Genomic DNA, 19,248 nt, shown 5'->3' with positions numbered 1-19,248 from the left:
TCATGTGTACAAACTATGTCCATATTGGGCAACACCAAAAACTCCTATGAAAGGGCCAACGGGCTCATGCTTGCATATTTCATATTCCCATTTCACAGGTCATTGCTTCCTCAGGCCTCCAGGTAGTGGCTGAAGATCTCCCAGAATTACAACTGGTCTCCAGGCTACAGAGATCAGTTCACCTGGAGAAAATGGCTACTTTGGGGGGTGGACTCTATGGAATTATGCCATGCCAAGGTCTTTTCCTTCCCCAAACCTCACTTTCTCCAGGTTTCACCCCCCAGATCTCCAGGAATTTCCCAACTTGGAGCTGGTAACCCTAGGTGTAATGTGTATAGTATTACACCAGGATAGGGAGACACAAGTTCATATCTGCAATCTTCTATGAAGCTTGTTGGTTGACTCTGGGCCAGTCACTTTTCTCACATGTTGTTTCAGTTGGGTAGCCACGTTGATCTGCCTTAAAAGAGAAAGATTTGAGTCCCCTTGCACCTTAGAGACCAACTGTATTTCCAGAATATTAGCCTTCAAGAGTCAAAGCTTTCTTTATCAGTATCCGATGAAGGGAGCTCTCGAAAGTTCATACCCTGGAAATCTAGTCCTCCTCACAAGGTAGTTGTGATGATAAAATAGAGGAAGGGAGAATTATGTACACCACCTTGAGTGCTTTGAAATAAAAGTGGGATAATAATAAGATAGAAAGAAGGAAATATGTCTGAAGATTTTCTAAGGATGTGATCAAAGTGAATCAGGAGTAGAGTCGCAATAATGAAGGCCTCAACACAAGGCCAATGGTGTATTGGTTTAAGTATCAAGCTAAGACTAGGGAGGCCTTGGTTCAAATCCCAAGTCATCCCTGGGGCCCCCTTTGGCCAGTCGTTCTCTTTTTGCCCTAACCAACTTCACCAGATTGTTGTGAACTTAAAACGTATGTCGCCCTGAACTCTTTGGAGGAAGAGCAGGTTAAAATTGCAGATAGCCATCAGAAGACAGGACAGATCCAATTTTATGGAGCACAATCCATGGGGAAGTGTGATTATCTTCTTAGAATTATAGCCCTCCTTTCCCAAGAGGCATAGAATGGGTTCCCAGAAGATCCTTCCACCCATTTGCATTCCTCACTTGAAGCCTTCGGCAGTTCTTGATTTTTCTTATTCCCTTGTTCTCCTGCAGGGATCAAGTTTACACTGTAAACTTGAATGAACTTCCAAAGGGAGAAGTTGCTCCGAGCAAGGTAAACAAGAGAAGGGGAAACCCCGATTTGATTTCAGGAACAAAGACTTTTCAGGTTAAAGGTTGAACACTGTCCTTGTTTCGTTGGAACAGAAATTAACATGGCGATCGAAGCAACAAGACAGAGAGAACTGCGCCATGAAGGGGAAACACAAAGTAGGTTCATCCCATTTTACAAGGAAAAACATTTTAAAACACGTTGGTGAATGATAGCGGATGGACGCATAACACGTTCCCTTTATTCTTCTTTTTTTAGGACGAATGCCATAATTTTATTAAAGTCTTTGTTCCCAGGAATGACGAGATGGTGTTTGTCTGCGGAACAAATGCTTTTAATCCCATGTGCCGTTACTATAGGGTAAGGACATCTGATCAGTTCAGCAAAACTTACGGTTGCTACCTGCCTTGTGTCCTGACCTGTCCAGAGAAAGGCAAACATCAAAACTTTAAATTAATTTTAACCACTGACCCTCATGCACAAATGGTTTTCCATGCAAGCGTTTACAATCGAATGTTGAGCATCTTGATGCATGTGCCCATCGGTAATGCTCCTGCAAGCCCTCTGGAACTGGCCGGATGTGTCTTTCGACACAAATGGAGGTGTGGGTCTGAATCGAGGGTCACCAGTTCACGGATGTAGCAAAAACAATGCACAGCAGTATCCTTGCGTACTAGATGTTCAGCACGTGCTACTAATCTGTTGTCAGTTTTATTCTGTCCACTTCTGCATGTGCTCTGCTAGGATTTTACAGATTTAAACTGAAAACACAGAGACAAATGGTACTGTCGTCTTTCCATCTCGGTTCTCATTGCATCCGAACTCTTCTCCAAACCTCAAAGCCGTCTCTCCCAGGCAGGAGTCAAATTGATAGTTGTGGGTACCAACACTCCCCTAAGGAATGAGCCATCCCCTTTTTTGAGCCGTGATGCTGCAGAAAGTTTTACAATTTTATGCAGCTGTAAGTTTTATGGGGATTAGACAGATTGATGGAGGATAGATCTGTCATGGTAACTAAAGGGAACCTGCACATTCAGAGGCGGTAAACCTCTGAATGCCAGTGCTAGGAGGCAACATCAGGGGAAGAAGGCCTTGGCCCCTATGCCCTCCAGTGTGATCACGATGTGCGATGGGATGTTGGACTAGATGGACCACTGGTCTGGTTGAGTAGGGCTCTTTTTCTGCTCTTATGGTGCCCCACCAACTTAAGCTGTCACTCTAGGTCCATGCCACAGTTGTTGTTCCAACTGGATTGGAACCCTAAAGCATTTTCACCTATCATTGGTTGCCATGGGCTTATGGAACCTCTTCCCCATGACAGAGGTGAAGTTATGCCCCTCTTTGCGGAAGAGTGCTTATCCTGAACATTATAGAAGATTAGATTAAGTCTGGCAGTGCACTCTGGCCGGTAGATCTTAAAAGTGGCACCAACAAAACAATTTTATTTCTTCCCTAGTTGAATACCTTGGAGTACGATGGTGAAGAAATTAGTGGCTTGGCAAGATGCCCATTCGATGCCAGGCAAACCAACGTGGCCCTCTTTGCTGGTAAGAACATTTTGTGTTATGAATCCTGTTGACGGACAGTGCAGAAAAGCCCAATGGGGGTATTTTGAAGGAAAATGCAGGGCACTGATGTGCCTCTACGTAGAAACAGAATTTTGATTGAAGCACCTTTTGGGGCGTTGCAAAGTGTTGACTTTACCGCAGGGTTGGCCAGGTATGACCCACCATCCCCCTCCCATCAATGAAAGGTCCCCCCAAAATTGTTTATTGTCCTTGATGATCCAAAGATGTAATTAAAAATAAGGGTGACTTTAAAAACTCATTGTTGATTTGACTTCTCTCGTGTATAAATCGAACCCGGGATTCTTTAGTTTCTCTCCGTGTTCTGTGTCTTAGGTTGGGGCCATGGCTCAGTGGTAGCGCATCTGCTTGGCATGCAGAAGGTCCCAGGTTCAGGCCCCAGCATCTCCAGTTTAAAGGACCGGGGACTAAGTGATGGGATAAACATTAGCCTGAGACCCTGGAGAGCTGCTACCAGTCTGAGCAGGCAATATTGCCCTTGATAGGCTCAAGGAAGCCCTAGAAAGGCAGCTTCATTTGTTCGTGATCAAGTGTCAATGTATGTCTTGTACGAGTGTTGTTTCATTGCTGTCTCGTGCATATTCTGGAAAGGGAAAGAACTACTGCCAAATCTATCGATACCTGTACATAAGTTTTATCCCGCTCTTCCTCCTTGAAGCCCTGGATGCCCTACATGGCTCTCCCCGTCCCCTTTTATCCTTCTAGCAATTCTTTGTGAATGAGTTAGAGAGTGGCTGGCCCAAGGTCTCCCAGTGAGCTTCATAGCTGAGTGGAGATTTGAACCTGAATCTCACAGATCCCTAACCCACACTTCATGCCCATCGAGAAGCACGTGTTCCTTGACCCTTAAGGTTAGAACCCCATAACATCTGAGCTCATGTGGCCCCATGGCTTGGATTTCTGCATATACGAGGGCCCTTATGTGCAAAAAGAAATCCCTCATGCGCACATATACCAAACCATTTTTCTGCTTGCACAAGCTCTGCAAGCAATTTGGAAACGCTGTAAGATTCAGGGAATAAAGCGCCAGGCGTTGCACAAGAAGAATGATGCTCAGTCCGTTTGTGTTCCTGCTTGTGCATTGCTGGCTCCAAGCCCAAATCTGAGACCTTCTCATCTCGAAGTGATGCCCGCCTTGTTGTTGAACATGACCCTCTCCTGGCCTCAAGCTGGAGATGATAGTAGCATCCCAAATCGGGAGACCATAATAGCCTTCCAGGGATACACGTGTTGGCATCCCTGTACTGGAGAGAGAGGGTATTACAAAGCAGAGCCAGTACGGGATTAGCCAAACTGCTGCATGAGATTGATACTTAATATCCCATAATAACAATTGTTCTAGATGGGAAACTATATTCTGCCACAGTTGCGGATTTCCTGGCCAGCGATGCTGTTATTTACCGAAGCATGGGGGATGGGTCAGCACTAAGAACAATAAAATATGACTCCAAGTGGATAAAAGGTACTTTTAAAGTCTATTATTATGGTTGTTGTCATCTTGCAGTTCCATTGTCGACCTTTTAACTGAAGGAAGTATGTACAGGCATGTGTGTGTTATTGGCTGGGGTAGGGTATTGCTCGTGTCGTTTCAGATATTTATTTTGTCTTTCCAGAGTCTCTTGCTGATGGGTAGATTTTCTAAAAGTTGAAACCTTTATTTCAGTGTTTCACAGATGACTTGATAGCCAAGGCACACTTCCCCCCCCCCCCAAATGGCATGCAATCAAAGTCACACTTGAATTTGTGCCATTTTTATCTGTTTGAATAAGAATTGCCCGTCCCCATTGGAGCTCATCTATGTTACTGGATGAGTCTCTGTTCTCAACACGCTTACAGAGTGAAGAAAATAAAGTCAGAACAGTAATGCAAACAGCCTGTTCTGGGGGCAGACACATATGGAGCCTTGAACGACCCAAATATTTTGTTTGTTTATTAAACTTCTGTGCCGCCTCTTCCGGGAACCTGCCCAAGGCAGCTTACAAAATACTGCATAATAAAAGTTTCTAAAAACCCAGCATTCAAAATCATAGCCAGAGCACAAAAGAACATAAAACATGGGACAGCTCAGAGTGTGGGTATTAAAGTTTTCTCAGGCTAAAAACAGACTTTGAGACAATAGTTTATTTTTTAACACATTAACCTGTCAATTAAAAGAGTGGGTACACAGAAATGGTTTGGCCTGGCCCCTAAAAGAAAATAGTGAGGCACCAAGCAAGCCTCAAGGCGAAGGTCATGCCACGGGGAAGGTGCCACCACTGAAAAAGGCCCTGTCGGTGTCTTGTTCTTTGTCGCAGCACACAGCGCACAGTTCTATACAGTTACATTTTTGTTATATCAAAATTTGGCATCAGTCCTCAAGTTCTTTTCCTTCTGCAAGAATAGCTTTTTAAAAAAAAATATTTCTGCATCCCCCTCTCTCCACCCCTCTTCCAGTTCACGGGCCAGTGGGAACCCTTCTATCTCAGCCACAGTGTTTGTGTGCAAACACTGTAGCGTGCCTCAGTGTCAAGCAGAGTCCAGAGCCCAGAACCCATTTTTCAGCATTTCCTTTGGCCCTGGACCGAAAAGCCTTTCCCACCTCCGCCCAATCAAACAGATTAATGAATGAAGCCGGAGTCACAAAGACTTGAACTGTAAGACAATTCCCCCCCGGAGGCTTTTTTACAGCCCATTAGCTGACATTAAAGCCTACACATTCATTTTCTTAAGCTTGACTTCATCTGTAGCTGGACGTCCTAAAGTGCTTTGAGTTGCGGAGTTTACTTTTGAGTCTGTGCAAAACCCACAACAAAGCCTTTTGGGCAGCCATATCCGACAGATCTCAACAGAGCTTCTCTAACAGTAGCCAGTTTGTAAGTAGTGTAGATGAGGCTGGAACACCTGAAACAGAGCAATGCGTGTAGCTGGAATAACATCTTCTGAGGGCGAAGCTACAAGTGACGAATGACACAGTTTGGACACTTGTCAGCTTCCCTCAAGTTTTGATGGGAAATGTAGGCATCCTGGTCTTGCAGCTTGGCTGTCCAACTGCTGTCCAATGGACTTTTCAACTGTCACTTGTCCAACATTCTGCCAAGCTGCCTACATTTCCCATCAAAACTTGAGGGAAGCTGACAAGTGTCCAACATGGGGTCCCACGGTAGAGAGTGGTTTTGATGCTGTGAGTCATAACCTTTTTCTTTGCCATTCTTGTTGGTTGGTGCTGATCTAGGGTTTCTTTCTTTCCCCCCCCCCTTTTTTTTTTGCCCCAGAGGCAAAAAGTAAATACACCAAGCTGGTCTTGGTTGCAGTACATTTATTTAAGCACAACATTTCCCTGATCCATCCCTGGAAAGAATTCCGGGCGGGCGGGAGATTTGATGCCAGTGTTGGGATAATGTTCAGATGAATATGTTACAGCCCAAATCAGATGTTAATTTCCTCCCCACCTTGAAGCAGAAAGGGTGAATCATGCACAGCTAAGCCTGTTACTGGCTTAAGATTTCTCCCCCATAAAACAGCAAGATTCGAGTCTAATCACACCCGAAGGATCAGCAAGATTCCCAGGGTATAAAAGCTTTCGAGAGTCTTTGACCATCCAAAGCTTATACCCTGGAAATCTTGTTTGTCTTTAAGGTGCCACTGGACTCAAATCTTGTTCTACTGCAGACCAACATGGCTGGCCACCTGGAACTATCACCCTCAATAATTAATAGCTGGACAGACCCGTAATTCCTCTGTGGAGGCAATGAAGTGAAGCACAACCCTCATGTGTTGTACCTGTCCATTTGAGAAGAGGGTCCTGTGGGTGAATGGTAGATCATATGTTTTTGCATTCAGATTAATCTCATTTTCAAAAGGAATTTAGGTATCAAATACTGGAAAATACTCTTCCTGAGCCTCCAGAGAGCCTCTACCAATTAGAGTAGACAATACCAGGCTAGGTGGACCAATGGTTTTGTGTGTACCAATGATCTAATGCAACTTTTTGTGTGTTGCCTATTGCTCAGCCACGTTGGTGGCTGTTCCCATTGGTGGTCATTTCCCAATATGGTAATGCCCAATGGATGTGCACAGTTTGGCCAGGAGTGCAAACAGCACAGACACCAGCAGAGTCCCAAAAGATTGCAAAGGGCCATAGCTTATTGATGTGGAGCACGTGGTTTGCTCACCTGTGCAGGTTCATCCCTTGGCATAGCCTCTTTCAAAAATATCACCTCTGGGGTATTGGGAAAGACTTTTCCTGCCTAGACATCCTGGAGAACTGCTACCTGTTAGAATAGGCCATATTGAGCTAGAAGGATCAGCAGTCCATTGGCATAGGGCAATGTTGTACGTTCCTCTCAGGGAAGACTGGGCAACACGTCTCTTTCTTTCTGTTGCATTGGTCTGTAAAGGCTGTGCATAGCATGATTAATGCTTTACTCTCTACAAGAGATACTTCAAACCCTCCTTCTTTTCCATGTTCCAGAGCCCCACTTCCTCCACGCCATTGAATACGGGAATTTCGTTTATTTCTTCTTTCGAGAGATTGCGGTGGAGCATAATAATTTAGGCAAGGTAAGAGTAAATACAGCTGTTTGTTATGATAAGCTACAAAGTCTCAGGATGATTTGTAGAGGAATAAAATATGCTTGCTATGGAGTGCCTTGCCTTGTTTCCTTTCTACAAGGACTGGTTAAAAAACAAATAATCAAGCTTGTACTTTCATACTTCTAATTGTTTGGGGAGCTAGTGGAATGTGGATTTTTATTTTTATTTTTTGCCTTCGAAGATAACAGGTAGCCATGTCTGGTACGGTTACACTGTAATCTTAAAAAGAGATATACCCTTCTAAGGCCATTGATGCCAGAGGGATTAGAAGGGCATAACTTTTTTTTTAGGATTGCAATCCCAAAACAGCAGTAATGTAATACTTTTTTGATGAGGAAGCACCAAAATACCACTTTCGAGCATCCCCACCCACCCAAACTCTTCATCATGCTGGGTGTTAGGAGCAAGAAACAAAAAGGTCACGTGAACGACTGTGTAACCCTGTTTAACCCTGGTGGGGTGTAACCCCACACCACAGCGCTTACGTGGATCTGGATACCTCCTGGGCTTAATTTATAATAAGGCCCCCACATATTTAGTCTGAAACCTGTTTTCAGTGCCATAAAGAATTCTTTGAGCATGGGCAGAGTGCCTCTTGACTGCTGTAGCTAGCCTTCAGCTGTGTGGGTGCAAGGGTAAGGGTTTGTTTATTTATTTTCCATTATAGTCCGCCTTTCTCACTGGGACCCGAGGTGGATTACAAGTATGATTTTTAAAAAAATCTTTTCAGCCAAGGGGATTACAAAATATGATCAGATTTGAAAGGCTGACTTCCCTCACAGACTTTTCATTTTAGAAATTAAGATTTTTCTACGAGAAATATTTCTACTATCGAAGAAAACCTCTTGCCAATCTGTCTTTCTGTACTGGCTAGTGGCAAAAGATGCAGACAAGACAGGGAGACGAGTGCTAATCTCTCAATCCGTGGTTATAATACATACCAAATAAGGGAATGTCTTATTTTACTAGTTTAAAGCTGGTCGTGAACCGAAATAAATAAATTCATTCAAATCTGTGGTTGGCAAGATGGAGAGCCACTTTGACGAGGGAACAGAAGAGAGGTGGGCCAAGACGCCACCCTTACAATTGTCTGCTCCCAGAGTCCCCATTACTACAAAAATTGTCTGCTCCCCATTGTCTTTTGCCTTGGGATTTGGGCAGAGAGAGAGAGCCCCATTCCAAGGGTCAGATTTGGCCGAGATCCACCAGTCGCTCATCAAAGCACCCCTTGTTTTCTTGGTTTTGCTATAGCTCTGCCTCTTCCCTTTTTGCAAAGTCACTTCTGATGTTGAAACACCACAAAACACCCACAATGGTCGCTTACTCCACCTACTTTTCCTTTCCCCTTGCAGGCGGTTTATTCCCGTGTGGCCCGCATATGCAAAAACGACATGGGTGGCTCGCAGCGTGTGTTGGAGAAGCACTGGACTTCTTTTCTGAAGGCCCGTCTCAACTGCTCTGTCCCAGGGGATTCGTTCTTCTACTTTGACGTTCTGCAGTCCATCACGGACATAATAGACATCAACGGAGTGCCCACCGTGGTTGGCGTCTTCACCACGCAGCTGAACAGGTGAGAGGCAAAGCCAAAGGACTTCAAAAGGAGTTCTCTGGTTTGCCGCCGCTAAGCCTGCCCTGGCTTTGTTCGCCTGGCCTCTTGCAACAGCACACTTTCCCCCTCTCTGTTGTCTCTTGCAGTATCCCCGGCTCAGCCGTGTGTGCTTTTAGCATGGACGACATTGAAAAAGTATTTAAAGGAAGATTTAAAGAACAAAAAACCCCTGATTCTGTTTGGACAGCTGTACCTGAAGAAAAAGTACCGAGGCCAAGGTAAGGAAAAGAGTCACAATCAAAACTCTTACCTTGTCGATGCAGCCTCTTTTAGACGCACAGACACACAGTCAGCGGAATATGTTTGTCAAGAGTGCGGTTGCAGCTCTCGTCTGAGGCAGTCTGCATGTGATGAAAAGAGTCTGAGGAGAAGCAACAGGAGATGGCTTAAGGCCTTCATTCCATCTAATGGCAAGTCAAGGGATTGATCAAGGCCCTTCAAAGCTTGACCTAGCTGAATTCTTTTTTTAAAAGTGAAGAAATGGTCTCTTGGTATACTTACATTTTGCTGGTACAGATGAACACGTGAAGGTGCTTTATACGGGATCAGACTGTGGGTCTATCAACACTGGTATTGTTTACTCATACTGGCAGGAGCTCTCCAACATCTGAGGTGGAAGTTTTCCACATCACCTGCGACCCGATTCTTTTAACTGGACATGGCAGGGATAGAACCTGTGACCTTCTGCATGCCAAATAGGTTGCTTTACCAGTGACTCACACCCCGCCCACTCCAGCTGAGCATTTTTGGAGCTGTAGTTCTAATCACCGCCAAGTAAGGCAGTGGTCTTCAACCCTTTCAGTCCTGGGACCGATGCTTTAGCCCCCAGGGAGCAACACTGAGTGGCAAGCATATAATGTCAGTCATGTGACAGGAAGAGGAGGAACCAGTCTTTGAACCTGCCTTAACAGCTTGTCCAGTCAAAAAATATCAGCTCAAAAAGGCAACCCAGTATGGTTTTGAGGTCCAAGAGACCCACCTTAGAGTCCTGATCCAGAGATTGAAGAGCTTTGTTCTAGGATACTGGAAGGACATAAGCAGAAATAAAAGTTGTGCCTAATATGAAGCTGCCTTATAACGTGTCACATCCTTTCGTTTTTTCAAGCCCAGAATAGGTTCCTCTGCCTGGCAATAACTCCCCCAGGGACTCCTGCGGGGCCTCTTTCTTCTCTAGCTCTGTTATCTGAGATCTTTTAACTGGAGATAGCAAGAATTGAAGCAGGAACCTTAGGCATACAAGGCAGGTGCCATTGAGCATCTATGCTTGGTATGAAGAGGTGGAAGATGAATTGATGAGATTTTGAACAGAAGCAAGATGCTTTTGGGGGGGGGGGGGACACGTCTGACTGTCCATTGATGGAGAAAGCATACCAGGCCCTATGGACCCTCTGTCTGTCCCAGCAAGCTTGACTTCTGTCCATACTTCCGTGACTATATCGGATTGGCTTCACTTTTGGCATTTACAGGAGAAGATGCATCAGATTCCACATGCGTGGAAAAAAGTGAAAATAATTTGTTTTTTAAGTGACGGGAAAAATTAAAACTGCCATGAAAGCTCCAGCTACAGCGATATTGATAGCTGTACATTAAGCCAAGTTGGATATGTAAGCATATAGCTGTGTTTTCAGAGTCCTTCTTACGTTCTACTTGATTTAGAGTACCCATGTTGTAATTCATTAGTCTTTTTACCACCGTCACCACCCCCAGCGGGAAATATGTTTGGTAGCGTTAAGAGCAACAGACATTTTTTGATTCATGTTAAATAAGCAGAGCAGATAGCAAACATAGTTGATCTTTATTCCTGATAGGCAGCCAGCGAGGAAAACAAACTTATCAGTTGGCCAACAGCAAGTAAGGACACAACTGGGCGAGGCATGAGAGATCGGATCTCCCAACGTATTTTTAACGGTTGAAGAGCAACCAGAGAGAGGGAAATCAGTTTAGATTGGACTACGGGCAAAGGGGAAGTTAACCTTCCCTCTCGCGTCTTTGCCTTCATAGAAATTGGCTGTCCCAAGCAGTTTGGGGGGGGGGGGTGCAATACAGTATGTCAGTAAATAATATATTCAGTATAATCAGGGGTCATTTTGTAGAAAAGGAGCTGGAGGAACTCATTAGCACAATTCATTAGCATATGCCACACCCCTTGACATCACCAGAAGTGTGTCATTAGCATAACTGATTTGCATATGCCACACCCTCTGACATCACCTATCCTGGCTGTTTTGGACCCAATCCTGGCCATTCAGGCAAAAAAATGGCCGAAAAGGGGCCCAAAATGGTCAGGATCAGGCCGCTGCTAAGCGGGAGAGTGATCCAGCACCCGTCTGAGGCCCAATCCGGGCCGTTTCAGCCCCAATACAGGCCGAAACGGGCCCAAAATGGCCAAGAGTCAGGTGGGTGGGGCCACCTGACATGTGACCTCTTTGGGGAACTGCTGGAACTGCGTTCCTGTGTGTTCCCCCTCGAAATGAGCCCTGAGTATAATACAAGGGAAACAGTTTCATCTCCCTCCCAGCACATCTGCCTTCTAGCCTTATAAATAAAGAGTTCTGAGCCCAGGTCTTGTCTCTAGTAGTTGTACCTTCAGTGAATAGAAAAACTTAAGTGTTAACCTAGAGGGGATAACCTCTTAGCGAAGGTGCCCCAAAATATTCAGTAGAAAAGACATAACCCGTAGAGCTATGAAGCCAACCTGAAGTTCTTATGAACAGTGAAGATGCATTACAGACTAACGGTTCAGTCGTCAGCAGAGTTAAACCCTTCTAAATCCGTTAAAGTCAGTGGTCTGTGTGTGGCTTGGTCTGGCCCTCCAGGGCTGCATCCCGACCTTACTTGCAGTTGCAACTAAGCCATGGGACATATATATTTAAAGTACATGAACCACTTCTTTGTGACCCATTTCTATTCTACAGATTTCTAGGCCACGAACCAACTTTCCTAAGGTTGATTTAATTGCAAGATGCCGTTTGTTTGTACGGCCCACAGTGCAGGCATCTTGTTCACCATGCACACAATACAACGTGGCCAAAACCAGGGGAGGGGCTGTGGCTCAGCGGCAGAGCATCTGCTTGGCATGCAGAAGGTCCCAGGTTCAATCCTTGACATCTCCAGCAAGGGTCAGGCGATGTGTTAGACTTCCACCTGAGACCCTGGAGAGCTGCTGCCAGTCTGAGCAGACAATACTGACTTTGATGGACCCATAGTTGGATTTGGTGTAAAGCAGCGTTATGTGTGTTCATGTGAACCAAAGCACTCAGCCAGCTACACTGAAATGGCCCTGAAGCCACAGGTCTTTGGGGTTCAGAACATAAGTGATTCCCTTGCTCTTACAGAATTCTTGCCCGTCTCGTCAGCTTTAAAAAAAAATGGGAAAAAATGTTGCTTTCCTTTCAGACCTGGTTGCTGTGCAAAACACGGCCCAGCAGAGGCTTACAAAACCTCCATTGATTTCCCAGATGAAACCCTCTCTTTCATCAAATCCCACCCTTTGATGGATTCCGCCGTCCCGTCTGTCATCGAGGAGCCCTGGTTTACAAAGACAAGGGTCAGGTAAGGGAGAAATCGTGCGGGGATGCCGAGCACCACCACTGGAATACAATTCTGGCTGCAATGGGGCCTTTGTGTGCTGTAGCCGAAAGTGTGCTTGAAGCTGCATTGCAGCTGGAGAGAGCCCATCCCATTGCACAAGTGTGGGGCAGAGCTTGGCTTTGTGGAGTCTGCGGGTGGGAGAGGAGAGAAGTGCTATTCACTGGTTTTAAGAAAATCAAAATCTGGCTAGACCTGCTCTCTCGGAGAACTAACCAGGCTTGTACAGTGTGGGGGAGCTTGGCCCAGCAGGCCGGTCAGCATGTTCCAGAAGTCCTGGGGCCGGCACAAAAGGTAGCTTGGAGCCAAGATTTTGCCTGCAGCATCGTGTAAGGATGAGCATCCCATGTCCATCTTAACCACATTGTCTTTCCCAGCCCCTACTAAGGGGAGCCAAGGGTGTGGATTAGCAGGTGGGGGAGCTCCTGGCATGATAACAGAGGCGGAGTAGGTTGCGCATCACAGATGGGGTGGATGTATGTAACCGAAGACCACACTTCTTGGCTCCGGCTACTGTGCCATTCTCCGTCATTTCAGTGGGGCAAGGTATGCAAAGGATTGCTGCCGTGCAAAATACGCTACTGGCTCATCAGAGCCTCACATAGCATTTGCGGTTGGCTGGTTTCTGTGGCTTTCTGACAGCTTCTTATGAAAGAACTAGCCCACGCCCCACCAGATCATGAGAAGAACGTGCTTGGAACTGGGACCTAAAAGACTGGAAAGCTTTTGCATAATCAGCAGGATTTTGTTTGCCAGATGTTCAGGTGCTTCTTTCTACAAACACTCCATTGCCACTCAGTTGTGTTTTCAGACAATAGGTAGACTGGTTGGAATTTAGCTGTGTATGCCCATGTCCAGGGCTTTTTTTCAGCTGGAACGTGGTGGAGTTCTGGAACCTCTTGAAAATGGTCACATGGCTGGTGGCCCCGCCCCCTCATCTCCAGACAGAGGGGAGTTTAGATTGCCAATCTAAACTCCCCTCTGCCTGGAGATCAGGGGGCAGGGCCACCAGCCATGTGACCATTTTCTCCAACGGCAACCCACTGAGCTCCACCACCTCTTTTCCCAGAAAAAAGCCCTGCCCACGTCCATTCTTGATGCCTCAGTTCCAGGCACATTGCTGTTTAGATTTTTGTTCCACCGTTCTTTGAAAGAATTCGGGGTGGCCTGTGTGATTCCCCCTTTTATCCTCACCAATCCCCATGTAACATAGGCTGGATTGAGAGACGGTGACTTCCCCAAGGTCACCCAGTAAGCTTTGTGGCTGTGAGGCCCCACAGCACACCAGCTCTCTAACTAAGCAGTCTCTTCCCCTTTTTTGTATGTGTGAGTTTTGTTGGTTACTAGATGTGCAAATAGGTCTGAGGTGAGGGAGTTGATTGGAGTGGTGTCTTCTGCTGTGACAAAGGCACAGGTTTCGATGAAGTATCTAAGTAATCCGCCTTGAGTCTCAGTGAGAAAGGCGGAATATAAATAACATAAATAACATAAATGGAAGGGGTGTTTGCGGGGGCTTTTTCCAAACGGAAAGCTTGCAGGTGCCTCAAATGGATGGTTCCTCTTCCCTTGTTCTCAGCTTTGAGAGTTCCACTCGCACAGTTCAGAACAATGATGGATAGACAGTCTGGGAGGTATGTAGGACTCTATTAATATGAAATGCTTTGGTCCCGACAGGTATCGGCTGACAGCAGTTGCCGTGGACCACTCCGCCGGCCCATACCAAAACTACACCGTCATATTCGTTGGCTCTGAAGCTGGAGTGGTGCTTAAAATCTTGGCAAAGACCAGAGCTTTTTCTTTGAATGACAGCGTCTTACTGGAAGAGATTGATGCTTATAATCATGCAAAGTAGGTATTATTTTACAAGAACTGCTCGAAGACATTTTTATGACGTCTTGTTTTGTCTGACTCATTTCCCTTCCTTGACACCTGGGTTGGAACAGTGCCCCCTGCCCCTTGTCTGGGGCTTCCCGGTCTTTATCAGAATGCACAGCAGAATAATCTGAAACAATTTGTGTGCACAACACCATATGCAGATCGTGAACATGGTCCAACTCCACACTGGCTCACCCAAAGGCACTGATAACCTCCTGTTACTGCATAAGTGTATTAGGCTGTTCTCCCTAGATATAAGCTATTACACTGTAAAGAAACTGCAAAAGGCATTAATAATCATCACAACAATAATTTCTAGGGAAACACGGGGTGACTAGTTTTAGCTGACTGCCCCTCTCATATCTTACTACCACCCTAGAACACAAGAAGAGCCTTGCTGGATCAAACAAGTCTTGTCTGGCATCCTGTTCCACACAGTGGCCAACCCATTGCCAAGGCCTTCTAGCAATGGATTTCTGAGGTTTACTGCATCTAAAAATAGAGGTTCACTTTGATGAACGTAACCTAGCCGTGGATTAACCTATCTTCCATGAATCTGTCTGCCCCCCTCTCCGATACTATCTGTCTTGCTAGGCATGCAAGCTTAGAGAAGAGGTGGGGAGTTCTTGAGCCTAAGGGTTCCTCATGCTGCTGCTTCTCTATTGACTTATATTTATTGTGTCCTACCGTCCTTCCAAGGAGCTGAAGATGGGACAATCCACTAATCGTCTTTCATGCTCCTCCCTTTTTCTTCACAGCAACCCTGTGAGATAGGTTAGGTTGAGAGATTGGGGTGGGCCTAGAAGATAAAATGGAAGAGGGGAGAATGTTTTAAGCTGTTTTGGGTCTCCATGAGGCGGGGGGGCAAGTAGGGTATAAATATCTAAGTGTAAAAATACAGTTGCCTCATGGTTGAGTGCAGGGCTTTTTTTCTGGGAAAAGAGGTCGTGGAACTCAGTGGGTTGCCCTTGGCAAAAATGGTCACATGGCTGGTGGCCCCGCCCCCTGATCTCCAGACAGAGGGGAGTTGAGATTGCCCTCCGCACCGCTGGAGTGACGTGGAGGGCAATCTAAACTCCCCTCTGTCTGGAGATCAGGGGGCGGGGCCACCAGCCATGTGACTATTTTCAAGAGGTTCCGGAACTCCGTTCCACCGCATTCTTGCTGAAAAAAAGCCCTGGTTGAGTGAGATATTTGAATCTAGTGAATTATGAATCTAGTGAATCTAGTGAATTATCTCTCAGTGTCCACACTGTGACACTGAGAGATCTCTGTCTTTTGGTGCTACACCTCTGAAGATGCCAGCCACAGCTGCTGGCGAACGTCAGGAACTACAATGCCAAGACCACGGCAATACAGCCCGGAAAACCCACAACAACCATCAATTATGACCTTGGTTAATAGCTCCTGTCCTTCAGGCTGGCACAGCCGGTGATAATGAGAATGGCTATGTGTTGTTCAGCAGCTAGGGTGTAGTTCCTAAATTTCGAATAGACAATTCTGATTTGTTTAACTATATTGTAAGCTGCTTTGGGCAGAAAAGCGGGATACTAATACCTAAAGAAATAAATAATGGCTCTCCCCAGCATCTGGGGGAAATAGAGTTTCCTTACACTTGACATCATTTTAAAGATGTGTTGTAAAGATCAGAGTTGATGAGCACCACACAAAGAAGACTAAAGGGAAATAACCACTTCCAAATTCCTTGTGCCAAACAGGTGTAACGGAGACAGCGAAGACGACCAAAGGGTCATTTCCCTACAACTGGACAAAGAGCATCATGCTTTATTTGTCGCCTTCTCCAGCTGCGTCGTGCGAATCCCCCTCAGCCGCTGTGAGCGTCACGGGTCGTGTAAAAAGTAAGCCTCCTTCCTCACAATCAGGTCTGTAAAAATGGAGCCCCAGGCTGGCAAATTATTTCATTTCACCCCCCCCACTTCCCTTGGTTTCACCCCAGGTCTTGCATTGCCTCTCGAGACCCTTACTGCGGCTGGCTGAGTCACGGGACCTGCGGAAGGGTGAAAGCGAGCATGTTGTAAGTAGCACAACTGCTTTCCAGGGCTGCTGCCTTAAATGTTTTATACACAAGTGCAAGCATACGGTCATTAGTTCAGAAACATAGTGGTCTCACCTTGGTTTCCTACAAAGAAACTCCTGGATAGGTCAAACTCACAGAGAGAGAAGATGCTTGCATGAAGCAGGGCCTCCATTTCCTCCCATCCGCAGCCGCTGGTAGAAACCCAGGGCTATCATCGAACCAGTTGTAGCTAAAACCACAGAACATCTTGAAGACTTGCTTCCGAACACTTGTGCCATGAAAAATGCATGAGTAGTTAAGTTGTTACTGACTTGGCTGCCCCGTTGCACATCATGAACAAGTATCCCAGGCTGAACTTGATAGAGACTGTAGGACCGGGAAACCCATTTGCCCATGAAGCTCGCTGGAGGACCCCCTGGGTCAGTCAGGCACTCTCAGCTTAACCTACCTCAAAGGATGGGTAAACATGGAAGGGAAAACTGTGTAACACCCCCCCCTGCCACACACACACACACACACACACTCTTCCTTGGAAAACAAATGGGGTAAAACAGCTAATTGTGATGTTTTTAGTAGACATATAACCAAGCTGAAAGTGGTTTTGCTTGTGGACTCAAGCCAATGGGTGCAACCTACAGTTTACTTGGGTTCACTAACCATACCCGTTGATTTCCAGCATATTTAAGCATGTCTGTCATCCTATGGATTGGATCCAGTAGGAGGTATCCAAAGTCCCAGATGGGTCGGGCTTGTCTGTTCTCTTCTTGAAGGGACTTGCTTATGCTTCCCCAGAAATTCCCATGCACTAGCAAACTTACTTTTAGAAAAGAGTAGACAAAGGATTGCTTTTCTGCTTCCCTTCCTCTGTTTTATCCTGACAGCCACCACCCTGTGAAGTAGGTTCAGCAGAGAAAGGATAACTGGTCCAAGGTCATTTAGTGAGTGCCAAGACACAGTGGGGATTTATCGCTCTCTCTCTTCTGACCTAGTCCAACCACTGTACCGCACTGCCTCTTAAATCCCCGTATTTGCACAATGCTGCACCTGCATTACAGTCAGTTTCTTTAAGAGAATGTAATACATGCTGAGGGTAAAACTAATGTAAGAGCATACTGCTTCACAGACACGTTTTTCAACCTTTGTTTACGCAAAGGAGTTTAAAATCAGCATTGCTGTGTCCAGGTCTATATTCTGCACTTTAAAAAAAAAAGTCTACCTTTGGAGGCCTATGCAGAATAAGAAAACAAAGCAGATTTGCATAAGTAGACTTGTTTTGCATAATTTATATAAATAGTTCATTAGCTTTGGGAAGGAGCAGTCATTAAGGAGACTGCCCCATCTCCAAGATTGGCTGATTTTCAAGTCTGTCCATATAGCTCAGGTGCTAAAACCTTGATTTTTTTAAAAAAAAATGGAAGCTGAGATTCTCTGGATAGCGTACCTGGAACCTGCTTGTGTTTCCTGAGAGTTCTAAGCTGATATTTATTCATCCTACTAATGGATTATGCTTTGGTTTGTGCTCTTAGTTGCATTCATACCAGTGAATCCAGCCATCATTTTCCTTGAAAAGGCTCAATCTCAGTTCTCTATGAATTTAGGCTTTGTTGGAAAAACTAAACAAGTTTTCTTAAGTTTATTTTCGTGGAGAAACATTAAATTTTTTTAAAAAAAACACCCCATACCATCAAAAGACCTTGCACTCTCTTTGCCTCTATTTGGCAGGAAACAAACCTATCGTTGATATTGGATCAGTGGGTTCCATTATCTGGTTGCTTATGGTACTGTTGAGTAGGAAGCTCCCCTGAGAAAGTCTTGTTGGAACAAATGGGAGCCATACAAGAGCAGAGTTGCATGTCATAAAGCTCCTGTCTGTTTCCGGAAAACTTCTCTGTTGATGGCAGCTCTAGAAGCCTCAGATTATTTATCAGCCGAATGTTCGTATCCTTCGCCTCCTCATCCAGATGGTTTTTAATCCATCCATCGCCCCCCCCCCCCACTCTCTTCAATGGATGTTATAGACCAGTAGAAATGGAGCAAAAGGCCCTCGCCTTAGAAGTTAGATCCACAATCTTTGTGCCGCACACTCCCTGTCATATATAGCCAGCCACAAAACAAGAAAGCAGAACCTCTGAAAAAGCTCTCAGTGCCTGGTCAGGGAGAACAACTATTAAATTTAACCTCCTTGTAGTTGTGCAGATCATTACCAATAAGAGCAACTGCTCAGTAGCCGAATTAACGATCCAAGTCAAAGTTGTTAAAATTAAAGCCCTAACTACCTTTTTTATGTCAAATGTTCTTGAGTCCAAGGTACGCTTTTGGTTTCCCAGGTGCTGAACAAAATGTGTTGGATAAATAGGGGTGAGGGAAATGACTTCACACTGTTTGGAACAACGGCAATTATCCATTTGTTTCCCAACTAATGCTGTTAATTGCAGGTTGTCTTTGTTTGTTTCATACAACCACAGCGTTGGAGGATATGAACAAGACGTAGAATATGGCAACACGGCACAACTTGGGGACTGCCACGGTAAGCTACCGTCCTGGTTGCCGACTCAAGAATGTGGCATGAGTTGGTTTGTGGGCCACATTCTTGTGTGGATGTCACATTAATGGCACTGAGCACGCCCCCTCCCTTCTCTCCTGTAAAACCAATTTGGCACAAACCTGAGCTGCTTGATGTTGGGTGGTGGAGGCTATTGGCCATTCCCCCTCCAGACCTTCACAATTGTTTGGGGTCTATAAGCAAAAA

General features: G+C 45.5%; 1 protein-coding gene across 11 annotated transcripts in view; it reads left to right on the top strand.

Moving 5' to 3' along the window:
• Positions 1 to 19,248, top strand: part of SEMA6D (semaphorin 6D) — an 82,916-nt gene that overhangs the window by 42,737 nt on the left and 20,931 nt on the right. For 7 of the 11 annotated variants that reach the window (XM_055002339.1, XM_055002338.1, XM_055002341.1 and 4 more), the window contains exons 4-16: positions 1,174 to 1,234; positions 1,327 to 1,389; positions 1,490 to 1,591; positions 2,688 to 2,778; positions 4,160 to 4,279; positions 7,268 to 7,356; positions 8,742 to 8,959; positions 9,085 to 9,216; positions 12,395 to 12,550; positions 14,261 to 14,434; positions 16,180 to 16,320; positions 16,419 to 16,496; positions 18,935 to 19,026. In XM_055002339.1, coding sequence (XP_054858314.1) covers positions 1,174 to 1,234; positions 1,327 to 1,389; positions 1,490 to 1,591; positions 2,688 to 2,778; positions 4,160 to 4,279; positions 7,268 to 7,356; positions 8,742 to 8,959; positions 9,085 to 9,216; positions 12,395 to 12,550; positions 14,261 to 14,434; positions 16,180 to 16,320; positions 16,419 to 16,496; positions 18,935 to 19,026 — 1,517 coding nt within the window. The remainder of the gene's footprint in view (positions 1 to 1,173; positions 1,235 to 1,326; positions 1,390 to 1,489; positions 1,592 to 2,687; positions 2,779 to 4,159; positions 4,280 to 7,267; positions 7,357 to 8,741; positions 8,960 to 9,084; positions 9,217 to 12,394; positions 12,551 to 14,260; positions 14,435 to 16,179; positions 16,321 to 16,418; positions 16,497 to 18,934; positions 19,027 to 19,248) is intronic. The other 4 variants (XM_055002346.1, XM_055002340.1, XM_055002342.1 and 1 more) reach the window with 1 other exon arrangement.

This window comes from Eublepharis macularius, chromosome 18 (genome assembly GCF_028583425.1).
Source record: "Eublepharis macularius isolate TG4126 chromosome 18, MPM_Emac_v1.0, whole genome shotgun sequence".
NCBI lineage: Eukaryota > Metazoa > Chordata > Lepidosauria > Squamata > Eublepharidae > Eublepharis > Eublepharis macularius.
This window is presented reverse-complemented; position numbering and strand designations above follow the sequence as displayed.